This window comes from Primulina eburnea, chromosome 1 (genome assembly GCF_022965805.1).
Source record: "Primulina eburnea isolate SZY01 chromosome 1, ASM2296580v1, whole genome shotgun sequence".
Lineage (NCBI taxonomy): Eukaryota > Viridiplantae > Streptophyta > Magnoliopsida > Lamiales > Gesneriaceae > Primulina > Primulina eburnea.
In genome coordinates, this window is record NC_133101.1 from 20,007,874 (window position 1) to 20,030,162 (window position 22,289).

The 22,289-nt window shown below is 35.9% G+C and overlaps 1 protein-coding gene across 1 annotated transcript; it reads left to right on the forward strand.

The window, feature by feature from the left end:
* The first annotated feature begins 20,279 nt into the window (after positions 1 to 20,279).
* LOC140805462 (uncharacterized) lies at positions 20,280 to 20,633 on the forward strand. Its single transcript, XM_073161734.1, has one exon. It carries the CDS (start codon positions 20,280 to 20,282, stop codon positions 20,631 to 20,633), a length of 354 nt encoding a protein of 117 aa, XP_073017835.1.
* The last annotated feature ends 1,656 nt before the right edge of the window (positions 20,634 to 22,289 follow it).

The window sequence follows — 22,289 nt, forward strand, 5'->3', positions numbered from 1 at the left end:
GATATGCTTGTTCTATTGATTTATAGAAATCAGGATTTATACGATTGATCTTGTGACAAAAGGGTCAGATTGTGATAAAGTAGTCACTGGCCCATTGCACATTGTCACAGAGTAGTTATTGGCGGAGGTGCCAAAGTCTTTGACGGATAGGTCAAGACACTAGACGTTTGGTTTATATCGATGTTTGATTAGGAGTGGACCTATATCTATTGCTGAGATCTGATATAGTATGCCAACATCTGGAAAACCGGGATCCCTAGACTAGGAATGAGTCTAGTCTGAGATGTGGAGTCATGAGTTTATTTACAGTTTTGTATCGATTCATATTTTCAGATTTTGATACATGTTACTGATATCTGTTATGTTTTTATATCGATTATATGATTTCATGTTTCATTGATTTATACTGGCATGTATTTCTCACCGGAGTTATCCGGCTGTTGTCGTGTTTGTATGTGAGCATGACAACAGGTGGGACAGAATCAGGGTCAAGGAGAGGATGAGGGATTGATTTAGAGTGGAGACTACGGATTTTGACATAGATTTGGATTTCAGCACTTGATGTATAGTTGTTGAACCTTAGTTTTAAATAAATGTATGTTGTACAAGACTTGTACTTTTATACTGATATGTATATTAGATGAATGCCATTACGTTCCTCAATTGTATAAAAAAAATTAGACCCATTTTAACTAAATTGATCCAATTATCCCAATGACGATTAAGAAGATGATTAGCGTTCGGGTCCCCACACTGGCTTTCTCGGGTTTAGATTCTATTCTATTCCTTAAGAAAGATTTTACATGTGTGTTATCAACTTTTAAAGTTAATTTATTTGCAAGTAAAAATAATGACCATTTTTCAAAAGCCATTTTTACTGCATAAAATTCTTTTTCGTTGATGTCATCTTATGGATTCTGCATCTGAGAAGAGTCCACTGTAATATCTGCATAACTGTTCTCCTTTTGGTGTAAGCTTTCTTAAAATTGCATCCCACCAATGATCACTGGCATCTGTATATAATACCAGATCATCTTCATCCTGAGGAATAACCATTTTCGGAAGATTTTTACAAATCTCCTTTAGTTGACTAAGTCTTTGTGTCTGATATTTCGTCCATAATAATTTTGCATCTTTTTCCAGTAATGAACTGAACAGTTTCATGTGTTTTCTAGGATTTTTAATAAACATTCCAGCAAAATTAACAACTCACAGAAAACTTTGAACTTGTTTATTTTCTTTTAGTTCGTTTGGAAAATTTTGCACTTTTTCCAATATGTGTTCCTGCAAAATTATTCCAGACTCATCGATTTCTATTCCAAGGAATTCGATCTTTCTTGTGTCAATGCCTGCTTTCTTTTATGATAGAACTAGCGCTTCTTTTTTACAAACTTTAGGGAAGATCTCTAAATGTTTGGTATGTTCTTCTATATTTTTAGATGCGATTAAAACATCATCAATATAGACAAACATATATTTAAAATAATCTTTAAATATATTATCCATTTTTCTTTGAACTATCTAGGGTGAATTGGTCAATCTCATTGCTAATACTTCCCAAATATAGTGTCCTTGTGATGTGGAGAAAGCTGTGAATTTCTTGTTTTCTTCATGCATCCGAATCTGATAAAATCCAGACTTGCAATCAAATTTCGAGAATATCTTCGCATTGCTTATACAACTAATCATATGTTCTCTACTAGGTATAAAATACCCGTCAAACTCCAGAATCTTATAAATATCTTGGTAATTAATTACTAGTCTGGGTTTGTTCATTTTTATCTCACCATGATTTCTTGAGAAATCCTGGACTACTGTATGGTGAAATTTTTGCTTTAATTAAACCAAGGTCCAGATGTTCCTTGATTATAATATGCATATCCCTTTGATCAATTATATTTATTGGGATAGGCTTGCATCAGACAAATTCATAATCTTTTTCTTCCGTAATTTTAAGGCAGGCTTTGAGTTGATTTTTATCCCACCATGCCAAGGTATCTTCATTGTAATTTTCTTTGATCCTCTTCTTGACATCTTCTAATGATACCATTGATTCAAACTCTACCTCATTCTGATGTCGAGCTATCTTGAGGCATTCTATTTCTTCTGGTTGGAGCTGCTTATCTGCTCTTAATTGGAGCAATGTTTCTCCAAACCATCTAGAATCCATCATTTTTGGGTTCATAAATTTTCCTTCATCACCACGCTTGCTGCAAAACTGAATTGACAATTTTCTGTAAAATGCCTCTCTTAGTATCTGGACTATCATTTTGTGATCACAAGGTGTTGTGAACACTAATCACTTAGTCTCATTTTCTTGCGTGTAGGACTTAACATTTGTAGGAAATTATTTTCGAACAGAATGTCAGCTCTTGTATCATGAAAATAAATTGGTGTTTTTTTTCCTTATACCAAAGTGTTTGTCCAGCACCTCCAATCACGATTTCTGTCATTTTAATCCCTTTTCATAAGATTAAATATTTTTAGAGAAATCTCTTCCAACAATCTTAGGTAAATATTCTTCCAAATTATTTGGAAAAAATCCCATTTTTGTTGTACAGATTCCAGCGCCTGAATAAATATAAGCAGCAAAATATTCTGCCATATATTATTCGTATAACATTCTTATTAGAATGTATATCTAGAATGAGCTTGTGGTCATTGAATTTTCCACATTTTATCCTCAGCCACAAACTCCATTCCATATTCTAGACGTTTCCAAAGTTTATGTTCCTCAAGAAACTCGAGCCTAAGAACCAATCGATCTAGTTTTTTTCCTAAAATTCCTTTGATATGAACTTCCAATTCTCCGATATTGATCATTCCTTGGTAAGTTCCTATTATAGGTTGTTCTAAATAGTACATGGTATTACAAGGAAATTGATTCCTTTTTTTTGTAATATCAAATACTATTTCTACTTCCTTCCACCCCTCTGGACATCTAAGCTTTCCTATCGTCGAAAAGCTTTTTAGTGCCTGTTGGGTTTCTTGGACAGATGTTTTCCCCAAATGTAGCTAGTAATTCTATCTCCTTGAAAAGATAGTCTTTTTGATTCCAATCTAAAACTTTGATTCCTCTGTAGAATCGGTTTGTCTTGTATTTGGATATCTGTTTCCTGTGTTAAGGGAAACTCAACTCTTTCTGGATAAATTGCCTGAGCCACTTTTCCAAATATATCAGGCATTTCATTAAACTCATTTCTAATAAACAATTCTGAATGATGTGTATTAGATAGAACATATGAAATCTGATAGGTAATAGAATACGGTCTATTACCCTCTTTCATCAGCCTTTTTTCTTTGAAGTTCTGATGCAATGTCAAAGCTTGGCTGAAATCTCGATCTGCCAGATTGTAGGAAATTCTTGGATAAATTACTCTTACAATTTATTCCTGCACATAGATTTCCTGAGATGTTCCCAGTACTGAATCTTGAAGGTTACCCATTCGTTTATCGCATATAGCGATATCAATGGGCGAATCTATTCCTTCTTTAAAAGTAGCTTTTATCATAATCTTGATTGCTCCGATATGAATCCAGAACATGCTGAGTGCTAATCCTATCTTGAGTTTTTGTAATTCCTCCTTAATTTCTTCGGAAGAAATTAATTGCATCTCCATTCTATTTCCTGTAAGTTCCATCAGAATTGTCATTTCCCTTCTGGAAACTTTATAAATTAGATAATGCTTTCTATTTCTTAGGCCAAGACTTCCTAGATATTTTTCTACTTGTCCTGCAGAGAATCCTTGATACATCTGACGACTAGGATTTTCTCTCATGATCCTTTGGACCATGTTATAGGATATTGTTGTCTGGCTAAAGAAACCAGACAAATCTTCATGTGTTTCATGTCGAAGCACCTCGTCTTCAGTCAGATTCTGATTCTGTTCCATCAGATCCCTCCTGACTTAAAACTTCTTCTTCTTCATATATACTTTCATATGAGTCAATATCCTCAAACCCGTATACTTGAATAAGACCTTTATAACTTTTTCTTCAATATCTTGGGTTGGATCGAAGCGTTTAATACCTCTTTTTTCATTTTCTGGACAGTTGGTCGAAATATGACCTCTTGCTCCACATGTCCAGCAATTGCAATCTTTAAAACTTTCATTAGCTCGAGTATGCGCTTTTCTGAAAGTTTTCTTTGTAGGTGTTCTTCCTATTCTTCGAGAAGTATTCGATGCTGACATGAAATCCTACTTCTTGATGATCCGCTTCTTTGTCCTGATTTATAAGATCTGGCCTTTTTTCTGGACCAAACTGTTATTGGTTTCCAAGAACTTCTTAGACTTCTTGCTTAAGGATGAGTTCTAAAACTTTTCCCCTTTTGCCTTTGTGCTTTACTTCCAATAATTGTTGGAAGATCATTTTCTTTACAACACAAAGGGGTACGTTTGTTAATACTCCTTAATCGTTTGAAATTCTTTTGTAATGCTGCCAGATAACACCATTCTGCTAATTTTCCTTTGAGAAAAGAGGCTCTTCGTGCCAATGTATCTGGATTGCCAGGGACATATTCCCTTATTAGCATTTCTCTCCAAGGACTTGGAATTTTGGCGAAGAAAACTTGAATTGTTATATCTTCTTCGACCCCGGAATTCCATCTATATTTAGTGAATAACATAATATATTAATCCACTAAACATATGTCATGTAATTCAAGATTATACAGAGCTTGAGTATATTTCTTTTTCTTCTCTGTATCTTGACTGTTAAAATAATCTACCCCTATAAATTGTACTTTAAAAAGGTTAGCCATTCTTCAGGCTATCTTGCTTAGAGATTCTTCAGCAAGGGCTGCTTTTTTGGTTTCTACCAAATTCATGTCCCAAGCAATTTTAACTGATCCAATAAGACTCATTTCTAAAAATTTAATGAATCATTTTTTGTTGAGATCAAGTGTACCTGCTGTGATTCTCATAGCAGATGTCCAAATCATCTATGAGATCTTCTTTGTTTTTGAAATCTAATACATCTAGGTTAAGCATAACCCCATAAGAATGTATAGGTTCTAAAACAAGTTCCCATAAGATGTTTGGTGCAAAGGAATTTGATTCTTTCTTGACCTTGTTCCTGCTGGGTGTGATTCTCCATCAGTGTAAAAGTCTGGTTGGGATTCTCTCATATTTATATTATGAGATCCCACACTTTCTCTTGGTGGTTCTTGCGAAGATGACAGGTTATAGTGGGTTGTTCACTCCCAGTTTTGTTCATCTTTAGATCTACAACCTTGAGATTTACAAAATATTCTGCAAGGTCTTGGAGATTCTCAAGACCAATTCTTTCTAAAGCTGTCATCAGATTAATTTCTTTTTTGAGACTGTTTTGATTAGATTGATCATCTTTTCTTCTTCAGTTAAAGACTTTGGCATCACTTTGGCCTTCCCTCTTTGATGTAATAAGGGTTCAGTGCCAAATGATGGTGTTAACCTTCTTTCTAAAGTCCTTATACTAGAAATTGGTTATTGTTCTAGGTTTTTAACTTTTGATCGAATATCCTTTAATATTCCAAGAATTTCTTCCTGGTTTTCAAGGATTTTCTCCACATTTTGTGATACATAATATAACATATTGCCATAAGTACTATCTTTTGAATTTCTCTAAGATCTCCAGAAAGTTTATAGGAATCCTGGTACTATTTCTAGGAACCTGTTATTTTGTATCATAAGTTTACCTTAGGACTCTGATAAATTCCCCTGTTTTCTTGATATCTAACCTTGGTTAGATCTTCTTGCTTCAAATATTCCAAAGATTTGGAATAAATCCTGTAAATAATTAATCTCGAACCTGAGTTCGGATTCATGTTATTTGAGTAAATTTTCATCCTCAAATATTTAATTACATAATAATAATAATAGATTTGTATGTTTGAAATAATTTTACCTCGGCTCTGATACCATTTTCTCTCAGGAAAATCAATCATTAAAACATATAAGGGTGTTTATGTTAAATTTATCTTTTTAGGGAGTTTAGACAAAGTTTTTTAGGTGTAGGGAGTTAGGATGAAATTAAGTTTGGGTTTTGGGGATTTATCTCTAATTTTCCTTTTTTTAATGAAAATATAGTATTTTTTATTGCTTTTTATAAAATACCGTTGTTATTAATAAGTTGCCAAATTATTGTACAAAATAAATTGAAAACAAAAAAAGCACGCTACGCCGCCTTCTTTGCGAAAGATGGATCATTAAAAAATATATTTTCCACTCCTCGCATGTACAGGAGGCGGAGGAGTGGAAGTGCATATATATATAATGTCGGCATCAAGATTAAAAATTTAGAGATATTGAATAAATTTTCTTTAAATTGTTTCGATTGTGTTAATAATACTGAACTTTCTTCACGTCGATAGAATTAGGAGCAAGTCAATCAGTGTAAACTGTTATGTCCCGAAAATTTGAAGGTTCATGTATACCACATCCGTGCAAGTTATTAAATTCCTAACGTATTTAAATTAAATGTTTTATTTGCTAAATTTATTATGTTGATATGTTTATATGATGTTTTAGTAGTTTTTCTAATTGAATGCATTAAAATGTGTTTTTAAAGGTTATTCGAGTTGCGATCGAGGAACGGAAACCGATGGTTGAAAAATGGAAAATGTTTTTATTAAATAATTGTTTTTTAAAATAAGGGTGATGCTTTTTCTTATTTTTGAAAATAAAGAGTTTTGAGGTTATTTTATATGCCGGGACGTAATTTCTATCGGTGTTGGCTTTTCAACAAAAATACGAACGTTTTGACAAACCGGCTAATAATTTCACAAATTTTATTAAACAAAATATATTTATTTAGAACTAATGGGCTTATTGGACCTAATTAATCTTGTTAATGGGCCTAAGCTATTGTTAGTGTGTTAATTAGTATTTAAAGTGCAAAACCTACCCCATACCCCATTATACTCACGCCTCCCTCACCCGTCAAATTACCAAGACTCCTAGCATCTAAAACCCCACGGCACACACAAAATATCAAGGGAAAAGCTTCGAAAAATCCAAGGGTTATCAAGCCAAGGTCTTCACGTCGTCGTTCTTCGATTCGTGAACGTTTATTCGTGCGTTAATTATGTAAAGGAACACCATATTCTTTCCTTTACTCATCATCACACCATATTATGTATTTAATTATGTTTTGTATGAAAAACAAGTGATGATTTTATTTATTTTTGTTTATGCATCAAACAAGAATTTTTTAAGCATGTTGTTGATCCAAAAATCATGATTTTTATTTGCATAAGATGCTGCCATGATTAGGAGTTGTTATGGGATGTTTTCACACGTTTTTAAAGGGTCCTAAGACACACAAACACGCTGCACAAAAGGAACAAACAAGCTGGAGCCATCTTCATGATTTTGTTGATCAAAGTTCGGGTTTAAGGAAAAGCTTTGAATGGCTTGGCTTGGGTCATGGTTGGGTCATGGTATGGGTAACGGAAGGAGTCCTAGCGTGAGACGAGTGGCTGGGAAGAGTCCTAGCAAGCTAGGACTCTACTCGAGAGCCACGCGAGAGCTGCGCGCTTGTGCAGCACCGCGCACAGGGAAAAAAGGCTCGGCCAGGGGGCTTCGGGCTGAGCTAGGTTGAGTCACTAGGGTCCTAAGAGGGTGCACAAGGTCTGGGCTCGGGGCTGGTCCAATGGCTAGAGTCCTAGGCGTGAAACATAGAGTCCTAGTGCATGAGGAGTCTCGGCCGATTGCTTGTTCTGATTTTGTGGCTTCGGTTGGGGCTTGGGATCGAGTCCTAGGATTCTAAGGGTCCAAGAGGGTTCTTAGAGGGGCTGGTTAGTGATCGGCTCAGGGTGGTTCGAGCGTGGCTCTGTGAAAAACGATTATGGCTCGAGGGTTAGTAGCTTGGTTCGAATTAGGGTTTTCTTTGGTTTAAAAATTGAAACATGGCTCAACGGGGGTCGAGTCGTGCTTCACGAGGGCAAATTTAATATAAAAAGTCTAAGTTTTTAATTTGGAAATTTTATATTAAAGTTTGATTTAATTCGGGATTAAAACGCATTAAGAATTAATAATTAAAGAATAATTCAAAATCCTAGAATTTAAGCTACATAAAATTGTGGTAAATTTAATTTAAGCTTAAATAATTTTTTTGGATGTTCTAGAGTCAATGAAATTAAGAAAGAGTTGAATTAGAGGAATTTTACGTCTAGGAGTAAAACAATCATTTTACACCTAGAAAATAGTTAATAGCCCATTGAGCCTCGAGTAGAGTGAGATGCTTGACTTTTCTTTGTGCACCTATCTCATATATCTTTTTGACTGAAAACTGCATGTGATTGGTTTGTATGAGTTGATTATTGGATTGATGGAGTCTAGAACTTGCTTGAACACTTTTCAAGGCGAATTACGGATAATATGTGACATAAGAATGATTTAGGCGATTTTTGAAACCGTTGAGCTTTTGAGCCTACCAAACGAACATGAAATATCCCTAGTGTCCCATGTTGAGCCTACTGAAAATCAAGTGGTGTGTGTCAATGACATACAACTAACCCCCACTTGTATCTTTCCTATATCCCACAACAACTACCAAATGAAGCTTATACACTTCTTTTCATACCTGATCTTGAGAGGAATAAATTCATAGGTGTTGTAAGGATTCGAATGCTCCTTGACAAGAAAATGAAAAATGAAATGTGTATAAAGGAGTTGGAAAGAAAAGAAGAAGAAGAAGAAAAAAAAACAATGCACCGAACGAATCAAAAGTGGTGAAAAAGAAAACATTTGAGAGATGAAGGATATGAATGAGAAGAAAAACAATAAGTGGGTGTGAATGAAAAGAGAATGAAAATTAGCGGAAAATGATGAAAATTCAATTATTTCTCTCAAATTTTGATCTCCATACCTTTATTGTAGCCATGATCCTTAGCCTAACGTTACAAGCCTACAAGTCCTATTAACCTTGCCACATTTATCCAATATACTAGTGGAGAAAAGTTGTTCAAGTCAAGCCTATGGATGCCTGAAAAAGATTGTCAACGAGTATAGACTTTAATCGTTTGCATGCAAGCATCTCATTGTGTGACTTCGTCATTGGTTTATTTTTGTTGAATATCTTTCGAACCAAATAATCACCTATAAAGTCCTTTGTGATCTGTGCGAGTAAAGGTGTGTTTTAATGAAGTGTAAGTTGAGCTGAATGAAGAATTCTTGAGTTTTTAAGGCGAATAGGTGTTGTGAATCTATTTGAGCATTCGATGAGGTAGATAAACATTGACATATCACACACACACGTGACTCTCGAGTAATTGCGACTCCTATAAAAGTAATTTAATCTGAGGCCACTCTCACTTTGTGCTTGCCCATGACTTTAGTCGTTGCTTTAAATTTCTGTTTGAGTCTGCATTCCTTTTTTTACTTTTATTTTGCTCGGGACTAGCAAAAGTTCAAGTTTGGGGGGTTTGATAAGTGCAAGAATTGCACTTAATTTATATGTTGAACTCAATTGAATTATGTTAGTTTCGGACAGAATTATGCTTTGTTTTTGTTGTTTTTGTTGTGTGCAGGGGATAACAACTATTGGATGTTTTGGAGCTAATTAGAGGAAGTTTGAAGCGAGAAAAGGCGAAAAGAAGAGAGCCGCAGCGCCAGGAATCAGCGCCGCAGCGCTAGCATGCCGAGAGACAAGCGCCTTGGGCAGCGCCCCGGCGCTTCATTACCGAGGAACAAGCACCTAGGCGCTTAGAGACTAGCGCCGCGGCGCTAATGCAATAACTGACGGGCGCCTAGGCGCCACTTACTCAGCGCCGCGGCGCTAATGGCGGCAGAACAAGACTAAATGGGCTTCGACTTATGGCCCGGACGAGGGGAATAAAAGAAAGACAAGGGTTCAGAAGTCGGGGACGCCATTTTGGTCGAAAATAGAGGGAGAAGAGTCGGAGCGAAGGCGAGACGAAGGAAGAGACGCGAAGATCGATTACAAAGACGAAGCGCGATGGAACTGGGGACAGAGACGACACTTCGGATTTGTTATCTGTTCTTTTGTATTTATAATTTCTCGTATTTCAATGTCTAAAACTTTGAACATGCGTTGTTTTTATGTCGATTTCGTCATGAACTAATTTTCTAGTCTAGAGATTGACGTAGCTTTGTGGAAACGATAATTTGACTCGGTTATTTTATATGATTGAATTCCTTTTTGTTAATTGTGTTTCTCTGAGTTAATTCTACTGCAATTTACTGGCCATAAATTGTATGTTGTCTGATTAGTTCTACAACTCGGAAGAGGGAATAGGATTATAGATCATTAGAAACACATCGTTAAATGTTTATAGCGTTCGAAAGGCGTATAACTTTAGCGAGGCTTAGGTAAGAACATTGTTTGCATCAACCCATTAAACTTAGATTTTAATTAGGAATAATAAAATCGAAGTTTGATCGGTATATTTTATTTGTCACTTGGAAAAGGTGGAATGAAACAATTAAGTGTTCTTGGCCATTAAATAAGTGGAATTCAAAATTATAATTGCAACCGAGAATTATTATCGTTGAAACTCAGTGAAATCAATTCTCTAGATATTCTCTCTAATTGATATTTTCCTCAATCCGGTATTAGATCAATTATTTGTTTTAAATATTTTCATTTAAGTAAATCAACCATCTCCTCGAATTTTCTAAATAAATTTGAGACTATTTTAATTACAAGAATTGATATAACTTTAGTTTACACTCCTCGTGGGATAGACACTCGTACTTAGAAATACATTTTACTATAACTTGACGTCGTGTACTTGCGAGCAATCAAGAAAACACGCAACAAATATGTTTAAGTTTATGCATGATCCTGAAAATGTTATTTTAAGTAAAAGTATTTTCACTGTTGCATGTGATCTGTATACGTATTATGTTGTTATCAAGATTATGGTGTGTTGAGTCTTTGGACTCACTAGGTGTGATCGATGCAGGTGAGTTTGATGTTGATGGTAGTGGAGGTCTTGAGGGTTGATCTGACTATTGGATGTTTTTATTTTAAAATGGAGTAATAATATTTTATGCATATATTTATGCATGAGGTCGATTCATGAGGTTTTAAAAAAAATTCTAGTATTTTTTAAGTAAAACGAGTAGTGAACGTTTCAGTTGGTATCAGAGCAATGTTCATGTAAAGGGTTGTGCCACCATCAGTGCCGGGAAGCTCAGTCTTCAAGCCTCAAACTGTAAGTTTACATGCTTTATATGATTTTTATGATGTTACCTGCATGCTTGCATGGTCCATACGTTTAAGCTACATGTGTGTATACACATTTTGAAGTTAAATGACAGTTATGTTTAAGTTTACATGATAAATGATTTTTAATATTAAAATCCTACATGGTTGCATGATTTTGTTATGATAAAAGATTAGATGCTTTATGATTTTTATGCATGTAACAATGTGGAATAAGAAATTATTATGATTTTCATGCGTGCTGGCTTTGTAGTGGAATTGGACATGTTTAAGAATTTGGTTATTGTGAAACGTCTGCTATTCGTTTTCTTAAAAAGTACTAGAATTTTTTTTTCAAACCTCACTAAATCGGCCGAGATGCATAATCACATGCATAAAATATTTTGGAACCATTTTAAAATTAAAAACAACTATTTTACCAAACCTAAAACATTATTTGAAAAGTTTCGCCCATAATATAACATCTCAAAAACCACTCATAAATAAATCGTCGTAAAAATATCTTTAAGATAGCTTAAAATAATAAATCATAACTAGTGCGGAAAACCAGCGTCGGTCCTCGGGTTATGTGCACCTTCAACCCAGCAAAGTCAACCAACAAAACCTTCGTTAACATTATTATCATAATCACCTGCATCAATCACACCTAGTGAGTCTAAAGACTCAACACACCATAATCTTGATAACAACATAATACGTATAAAATCACATGCAACAGTGAAAAATAATTGTACATAAAATATCACTTTCATGAAGATGCATAAACTTTAAACAATAACATTTTCGTAAACATTTTCCTGATGCATAAACTTTAAATAAAAACATTTTCATAATCTTATGCATAAACGTTTTCATACACATTTTCATATAAACATAAATATATTCATATTTGTATCCATATTCATATCAACATATCCATATTATCATATTCATATTCATATTAACATATTCATATTCATGTTCATGTTTGTTGAATTCAGTCGTGATTGTGACTCGTATTCTTAAACGTATTGGGCGATGGATCCATCTACATGTAACCACAGTACTGGGGGGCGGGGACACCAGCAACCCTTTCACCGGTCAACTGGGCCTTGGCCTTACATATTAACATATCATTGTATTCGTATTCGTATCAACGGAAACACGATCGTCGGGCTCCCACTGGGACCATAACCCTCACGATATTTCCAACATATCATCGCATTTCGTCACAATCCCTTCACGTCCTTCAACATTTTGTATTTTCCATCACTTAATAAAAACATGCACATAATATCGTTTTTCTTTTAAACCAAGCATGCAACATGTCTTTTAAATGTCAACATTAAATCATAAAAATTCCATAGACATTGAAAAATCATAATTTAACATATTAAAATCATAAACATCCATAACCATTGAAAATAATCATATTAGCATAAAAAACAGCATTCAAGACACTATCACGACGCTTACTAATTTCTAGGTGTAAAATGACCGTTTTACCCCTAGACGTAAAATTTCACGTTTTTTACTTTTTCTTAATTCCATTGACTCTAACATGTCCCAAATAATTATTTAACCTTACATAATTTTTCTCATATTTTTATTTAGCCTAAATTGAGGACTTTTAAATTAATCTTTAAATGTGACGTATTAATGCGTTTTAATCCCGAATTAAACCAAATCTTAGAATAAAATTCCCAAATTACAAAATTAGACCTTTAATAATTATTTAATCTCAAATATAATTTTTCATAATTTTATAAGATAAAAAACAAGGCGTTTCAATTAACTCGTTAATTAGCGTTTCGTGCGGCGATTAAATCCCTAATAAATCCAAAACTCGTTATTTTGATCCCAAATTTTTAACATAACCTTTTTATGATTTATTATACCCTTCCAAGTCATGAACCAACCCGTGGACCCATGGATCTATTTTTTGTTCTAAAATTCGAAATATTGACACCTAATCAAAACCACCGAGCCATCTCCCAATTTACTCTAGCCGCGCCCGAGCCACTGTGAGCCAAACCCTATCCAACCCACCTAGGGACCCTATTGACCAGGACTAGACCCAAGAACAAGCCCCTAAGCTGCTAAAACTTGCCTGAAACTGGACCCCCAAACCTGCATGTGTGGTGCGTGTGACACTTTGCAAAATCTTGGACCCCTAACCAAACTAAGACTCTCCCAGCCGAGCCACCACCGAGCCCACACGAACCTAACAATACTTGGACCATGTCAGAACCTACCCATACCAGCCCAAGCCCTCGACGTGAGAAACAACCCATCTGCACAAGACAGCAACCTCGCGTCACCTTGATCACTCACGGTTCCCTCTTTTTTCTTCGAGCCAGCAGCGACCCAGCCGCCCCAACCCCTAGCCCAACCACTGCCCATGACCCTTGGACCTTGATGGACCTACTCTGAGCCACCCAGACCCAGCAGCCAGCCCCCTTGGCTGCCGTCCCTAGAAACAGCTCGTGCGAGGAGTCCTTTCTCCATGGGAATCCTCCATGGCTGCGCGCGAGGGGTCCTAGCATGGCTAGGACCCTTTCTGACCATGACCCACGTCCCTTAGGACCCATCACCCTGACCTGGTTGAGCCCCAAGACTCCATGCACAGGAAACATGCCATATCACGAAGAACAATCCAACATCCCCACGGCTCCTTCTTCCCTTCTTGTCCTTCGGCTTTCCAGCTTGGTTTCTTAACAAATTGTATCATATTATAACCAATATTTGTTAATATAACAACCCATAAACCTTACCTAATCATGGCAGCCCCTTAACACATGTTAAACATAATTTTGCAACAATTTCATGCCTCAAAAATTCACATTTATTATAAAAACAAAATTGTTTCATGATGCACTTGTTTTTCATTCAAATATTCAATTAAATAAAATACTATGGTGTGATAGATGTTTGAAGGAAAGAATATGGCATGCCTTTGCGTATTTTACGCACGAATTTACGTTGACGATTGCAAAGAACGGCGACGAACGACCTTGGCTTAAAACTCTCTTGAAACCTTCAACTTTTTCCTTCAAATATAGTGTGTATGTGTGTGTTCCGTGACTTTGCTAGAAAGAAAGAGTTTAGAGGATTTGGGGTTGTGGAGGCTTGAGTTTATGTTAAATAAAGGGGTAATTTGCACTTTAAATACTAATTAAAAAGGCTAATGGTAGCTTAGACTCATTAACAAGGTTAATTAGGCCCAATAGTACTTAATTAAAATATTTAAAATAATTTTGATTAATAAACTTTGTGAATTTATTAGTCAGGTTGCCAATACGTCCATATTTTTGTTGAAAAACCAACGCCGATAAAATTTACGTCCCGGCGTATAAAATTACCTGAAAACCCCTTATTTTCAAAAATATGAAAAAGCATCACTTATATTTTAAATAATTAAAAAAATAATTAACCAATAAAAACATTTCCTATTTTTCAGCCATCGGTCTCCGTTCTTCGATCGCAACTCGAATAACCTTTAAAATTACATTTTAATGCAATAATGTAGAAAAATAGATTTTAAACATGCAAATATGCACAACATAATTAATTCATGTAATTAAAACATTTAATTAAAATACAAGAGAATTTAATAATTGCATGCAAGCCCTTTTAATGCAATACACAATAGCGTGGGTTAAATGCAAGGAAAACGCATATTTCATGTCAAACCTTTGCAAAAATGTCACCACTTGATACATCAAAGAATTCTACATGCAAATACATATACATCAGCATATAAATGGTGTAAATGCTGAGAAAAAGAGATACAGGGCGTGCCTTTGCATTTTAAACGCTCGAAAACTTTAACTACAATCGCGTAGAACGTGCACCGGAGAGACGGGAAAGAGATTATTTGAAAGAAACTTGAGAAAACCTAAAGAGAAAGCTGCTGGAAATTCAGAATGTTGCTGCTGAATACGGAGGGGGGGCGGCCACTATGAAGAAATTAGGTTTAGGGTGGTTTTAATTAAGGAGTTTAAGTTATAAAATAAAACACTAATGGTCCCTTAATTAAAAATTAAAGGGTTAAAAGGGTTTTGGGTCCATTAAGCACTAAAATAAAACCATCAAGCCCAATAACACTCCCGAAAAATATTTCGTTTTAGTACGTTTTTGAAAATATTGCCTGAACCCTCAAAAAGTCCTCCAAATCGATACAATTTGCGTACCGGTTTAAAATACGGCCCGACGAGTAAAAATACCCAACCAAGGCCCATTTTCGAAATTATCCCTTAAATACACCTTATATTAAATAAAATTATTTATTTAATAAAATATTTTTCCTGATTATCTCCGATCTCCGTTCCTCGCTCGAGCGCGAAAGCTACTAAAAGCCCTTATGTATGAACTTTAAATAACACATGAATTAAAACACATAATCATGCAATAAACATGAATTTAATATATTAAAAGAATTGAATAAAATACAAAAGAAGTTTGATAACTTCCATGCATGTGGTTAACGTGGACTTTCAAATTTTCGGGACGTTACAATCTATCCCCCTTAAATTGAATTTCGTCCTCGAAATTCGCTTATCCTCGATAAACAAAAAGTTTAGACTCTTAATTCTAGTATCCCAATAATCTACGCTTCCGCTACGTCACTCTGATAAAATAAGTGTTAAGCTGACTTTATGTCTTCTCAATCCTAATTAAATCGCCTACAAAAATCCTCGTTTGCAAATCGCAGCTTAAAACGACTTATGGTGACCTAGTTTTATTCTTTTATGAACTCGAATTTTGACTCTTCTCGCAATTGACTCCGGTTTATTGACTCTAATGTAAAACAATCTTTATTGACTCCGGTTTATTAACTCTAATGTAAAACAATCTTTATTTTAATAATATTTTACGATTTTATTCGATTATGGCATTACACTTTATCTGTATACTCATGCAAGTTGCATAGATAAAGTCCTTGAATATACAATAGGCACCATAAGGTCTGCATCCCAACGTAAGATCATGAAACTCATTAGAAAGCGTACCGTATATTCTAAATAGGTTCCTAGTCGATTCAGCCACTTAAAACACGGATAAGGGACTCTAGAGCTCGAGACTAGCACCTGTGGAGTAAACACCATGTTTCATTGTCAAGGGCATAGACATGTCCATTCACACAGATGGGTGATCATATGATGATGCACTGAACAACCCTCTCTCGGACTGTCCAAGTGGTTCTCACTTATCGAATGGAATAGTTCGCAGTTATGGTTGTACATCATTAGTCCTTTGGCCCGGGACAATGTAAGGGCTATACGTACTAGCATGCACTTTGATCCGTTTACTGACTCCATCGAGGGTCATCAGGCGGCGAGGTTGGGTGTAGTTTCAAAATACGTAGGAGCAAATACATTGTAGTCAGTGATTCACCGTTTACCTATGGGTAAAGATATCCTGTGTGGTCTGATGAGTCAATAGTGCAAGGAATCTCTGGCCGGCGTAAGACATGTGCAATTTGGAAAGGTGTTTCCTCAGTTGTACATACCATGAAACTATTACTCAAAGATAAATCACATCGCTATCGAATTCATATGTAACTCTCGATATACGAATGGTTGCAGATTCGATCGGGATATATGTGTTGAAAGGACCGTACTGTACGCTAACCATGAGTAAAGATTCTTGCAGGTACTATCAGTGATACCTAGGGGATCATAGGGCGATGCTACTAGACACTCTTACCATGATCCGATGGGTGCAATCAGAAATGAGTTCTAACATTATTGATTAAGGTGTTGATGAAAAGAATGGGGCTAACTAGGGTAGGCCCGAATAAGAGTAAATGTTATTCTGAATCACATGGAGATGTGAACCCATAGCTAGCTGTATCTCTGAACCATTGAGGGTCACACAAGTATCGGATTCTGTGTTCCCGTTGAGATAATCAAATTTCAAGGAGTTGGAATTTGGTGACTATAGTTTGATGGAGATCAAACAGCAAGCTTATAAAGGAGTTTATAAGCGGATTCCATATGATGGAAGAAATGGAAGTTAGCATGATTGCTAAAATAAGGAAGGAGAGTGTAACTGCCTGTTTTGTGAAGGAGTTCACTAAAACTTGCAGCTGCCAAATATTTGGTAAATGAAAATTTTGATCTTCGAAATTTTCGATTTTCATTATATGAACAAGATTTGTATCATTGGTACATCGAGGCTCTCGGATCGTCGATCGGGGTTATAATGAATTCGGAATCAATTTTTAAGTGAATTTGAAATTCACTGATTAAATTATTGTGCTAGTAGTGGTGACTACTAACATGCACAAATTCTCATATATGTTCTAGAGGAGTCTAGAATTAAATTAACCAATGAGTTATTTTATAAATTAAATAATGGTTATTTAATTTAATTAATGTACATATTTATTTTAAATGGTGATATAAAATATGTGTATATGATATTACTATATCAAGTATTATTAAAAGTTAATAAATACATTATATATGTATTAATTATATGAGAGTTTTAATATAATGAAATTATTAGAGTTCTTGTGGGAGAGGGACTCCTAATTGGATTAGGAGTCTCACTCTATATATACACCACTAAGACTCATAATAAACCTAACCTAATTTTTGCACACAAAAGAAAAAAATCTCTCCAAACTCCTTCTAAACCTCTCGGCCATAACAAAGAAAGAAAAAAAAATTTTGTTGTTTTTTTAATTTTTCTTCCATCGTTGCACCATCTCCGGATTTTTGAAATTCGGAGATTACAGTCTTAACGCACAAATTGTTTGGAATTACTAGTGCAATCCAAACAAGAAATTCAGTTTCGGATCGTGGACCCAATTAGATGATAAAAGGAGAAGAGCCGTTCGTAGGGATTTACAAGAAGGACTATCTCCGAGTAAAAATCGGAAAAGTTTGGGGTCCAAGCATTAAGAACGCAAATGTATAATTCTAAACACCCTATGAATGTTTTTAAACACACGACTCCCAAGAACAAAATTTTAAAATTCCGCTGCGTCTTGGGTGCGAGAAAACGATGTACCAACAGTGGTATCAGAGCCGGTTATTCACAATCGTGTGTTTTAATTAAATTGTGTTGAGTTTATTGTTTCTAATCGCGTAAATTTTTTTATGAAAAACGCACCTAAAATTATTTTCGAAAAATCTGTTTTTGAAAAAAAAATATTTCTGGTCTGCCAGGAACTGTTCTGGGCAGATGCGCGCGCAGCGCGCACACGACCTTCGCGCAGCGCCGGACAGCAGGCGCACAACGCGCCCACCAACGCTCGATCGGATCAGACGGCGGGCGGGCGGGCAGAGTGGGCAGGCGCCCGAGAATGTCTTGGGCACCGCGCTGGGTCGTGGCCTTGAATTGTTCGGGCCTAGGGGGAGATTTTCTGATTTTTCAAAATTTTGGGTTAAATTGATATTTTATGAAAATACAGACAATTTTATTCCTACAATAATTTTGTTAAAATCAATTTCTTACAAAATAAATAATTGAAATATGATTTTAGTTATTTATGGTAAAAGGTGTTTTACAAAAAATTTAATTATTTGAAATTAAATAAAAGTGTTTATTTAATTTGATAATTATGGCGGTTAGTGATAATTTACGAGATACACGATTTATTGATAATATGTGATATTATCGTATTTATATAATATATGATATTATATGTTAAAAGGATGATCGAGAGCCATGACCAATGTGTTAGGTGTATGTTAGGATATTTTACGTGTTTTAATTTTGATTATTTGTTAATTAAAAGTAGACCTAGTTTATGGTCCGTTCCCACCCTCTAAATTTGTATCCCAATGTGCCATTGATATTTAATGTAAATATTAGAATTAGAGGTAGATCAAGATTTCAAGACGGTGGGCCCGATCCTCGGAAGAAGTTTTGAAGATCGAAGACATGTAAAATATTGGAAGCTTATGTAATATTGCATTTGCATCCCTACATTTACCTGAGTTATGGACCTGGATCCGTATGTGGCTCGTATGCATCTATTAGCTCTCGGTTATCGATCATCCTTTATTATTTATGATGTATGTGATATATAATAAATAATCAGTATGTGCGTTATTATTAATATAATAACAAGAGTTGCATGAATCTGGCAATCGTTCAAACCATCATGGCACGAGTTTTAAAATTAATGATGAGACAAATTTTAAAAATTAAAATCCCTCATTTTGGATGAGATCCAAAATTAAATCAAGGACATAAAAGTATAATTAAAATAAAGTTTAATAATTCCTTGCCTTTCATCAACGGTGGTTGCATGATGAACGCTACCCGCGGACAGTGTTTTGCTCATATTATTGGGGAGACCTGGACGCCGGAAAGTTGTGACTTCCACTGACATATTTGATGTGAACTACGTGGAACACCCATGAATTCGGCTCATATTATTGGGGGATCTCATGGCGACTGTCCACTAAAGTTAAAAATTGATGGGCCGAGCTCGACACGTGAAGAGAAAGGGGATCATATTATTGGACCCTCCCCAAACGTGAGGCAAAATTACGTAAGAGTTGCAAGGGGTTGCAATTGGGCTTCACCTTTTGGAAGTTATCATTGGCTGATATTTTTCGAGATCATAATTTCGTAATTGGGCATTGTGTACTCACTAAAGAAGTTGTATTTCCCGTTTTTCAGCAGAGGGTGGTGAGAATGTCAAAATAGTGGGAGGCAATTCGTAAAAACAAAAATCCATATTAAACGTCTTACAAAATATTTTAAAATAATCAGTAAAGTTTGTTCTGTTTCCTTTTCGGTATATTTACAATGTCGTCTCGAAACCCACTATCTTTTATACTCAATCAAAATAAGCTAACAGGACCAAATTATCATGATTGGCTGAGGAATTTGAAAATTGTTTTGAATTCCGAAAAGATAGCATATGTGCTCACGAAGGCCCCTCCTAAGACGAGTAATACAAATGCCACAAAGGAGGAGCTGGCTGACCTTGACAAATGGTGGGACCATGACTTGTAAGCCCATAGCTATATGCTAGCTTCTATGTCAAACGAGCTGCAGAGGCGGTTTGAGGAAGCTGTGAATGCTGCTGCCATTTACGGCCACCTGCAAAGTTGTATGGTGAACAAACGCGTCCAGTAAGGCACGCTACTGTCAAAGAACTCATGACATCACGTCTGCGAGAAGAGGCCTCGGTCCATGAGCATGGCGTGAGGATGATTGGGCTCATTGAAATGCTAGTGGGCCTGGACCTTGTTATCCCCAATGTGTTGTCCACGGACATTCTACTGCTGTCGTTGCCATCGTGGTTTGATGGGTTTGGGGTGAACTTCAATATGAACAAGTTGGAGGCCAGCCTTGAAGAGTTGATCAACATGTTGACAAGTTATGAAGCCACAATTAAGAAGGGAAAACCTATTTTCCTCATTGGCTCTTCGTCTGGGATGAAGAAAAGGCCTAAAGGAAAGGGCAAGAAGTGTTCTCGTCCTTCCAAGACAAACAAACCCAACAAGAACTGAGTAGCAAGCACTTCTAAGGGGCCTGAAAAGCCTGAAAAGGGAGAAGATGTTTGCTTCCACTGCAAGAAGCCTGGACACTTGAAGCGCAATTGCAAGGAATATCTCGCCCAGAAGACTTCTGGCAATGGTATGTTCTATATTGAAATAAATGTCTCAATTAATTCAACTTCTTGGTTATTGGATACCGGATGTGGATCTCATCTTTGCAATAATTTGCAGGTGATGACAAGAAATAGAAGACTGTGGGAGGGTGAGACCTTCCCAAGGATGGGCAATGGAGCAAGAGTTGTTGCGATAGCCATATGGGACGTTTATTTAATATTAGACAATAATTTTAAGTTACTTTTGAGATACATTTTGTTTGTTCCGGATTTAGTTAAAAACATTGTTTCCATTTCTATGCTTGATGAAGATGGATTTTCTTGTTTATTTAGCAAAGGTGTTTGCAATATTTACAATAATAAATGTTTGATTGGAACGAGTGAAATACAAAACAACCTCTATAACTTAAGAATAAAAGATATTCCAAACAAACATGTCCAAGTAAATACGATAACAACGACAAACAAAAGAAAACAAGATAGTCTAAACCAAGCACAATTGTGGCACTCTAAGCTAGGACATATTTCCCAAAGAAGGATGCACAAGCTAGTGGGAGAGGGCATGTTTGACTTGTCAGACATAAACTCTCTAGAGACATGTGGAACGTGCATATGATCTGTTGGATTTGATCTATACAGATGTGTGTGGCCCGCTAAGTGTTAGCACGAGATTTGGCCATTCCAACTTCATCACTTTCACCGATGACTACTCGATGTATGGGTATGTGTATTTAATGAAATACAAGTCTGAAGATTTTGAAAAGTTCAAAGAATTCAGAGCAGAAGTAGATAAACAATTAGGAAAGAGTATTAAAACACTACGATATGATCAAGGTTGAGAATACTTAAGTACTGAGTTTGAAAACTACATTAAAGAGAATGAGATTCTCTCACAGAGGACTCCGCTTGCCACACCCCAATTTAATGGTGTGTCAGAACTTCGTAATCGGACATTGATGAACATGGTCTGATCTATGATGGGATTCACTGAATTGCCGCTATCTCTTTGGGGATATGCGCTTGAAACAGTGACAAAGTTGTTGAATCAAGTCCTTACAAAAGCAGTGGATAAAACTCCATATGAGATATGGAAGGGAAAGCCGCCCAAATATTCTTACATAAGAATATGGGGATGCCCTGCTTACGTGAAGCAGACAATGGGAGACAAATTGGATAGTAGAGCCAATTTGTGCTACTTTGTTGGATATCTAAAGAACTCTATTGGATATTACTTCTTTTATCCCACTGAAACAAATGTGTTTGTTTCAAGGAATGCAACCTTTTAGAGAAGGAGTTTCTATTGGATAGAAAAGGCGGGATGATAGAACTCGATGAGATTCGAGAACCACCTACTACACAAATAGCAGAACCCACACCCCAACAGCCAATCAAAGAAACACAATCTCTTAGAAGATCCGAAAGAATCTCGAGGCCGCCTTATAGGTTGAGCCTGCTTCTTGAAGAGGGCCAAGGTGAGCCCATTCCTGGATGTGATCCAAGAAATTTCAAGGAAGCATTGTCTGATGCCTATTCATCTAAATGGCTTGAAGCCATG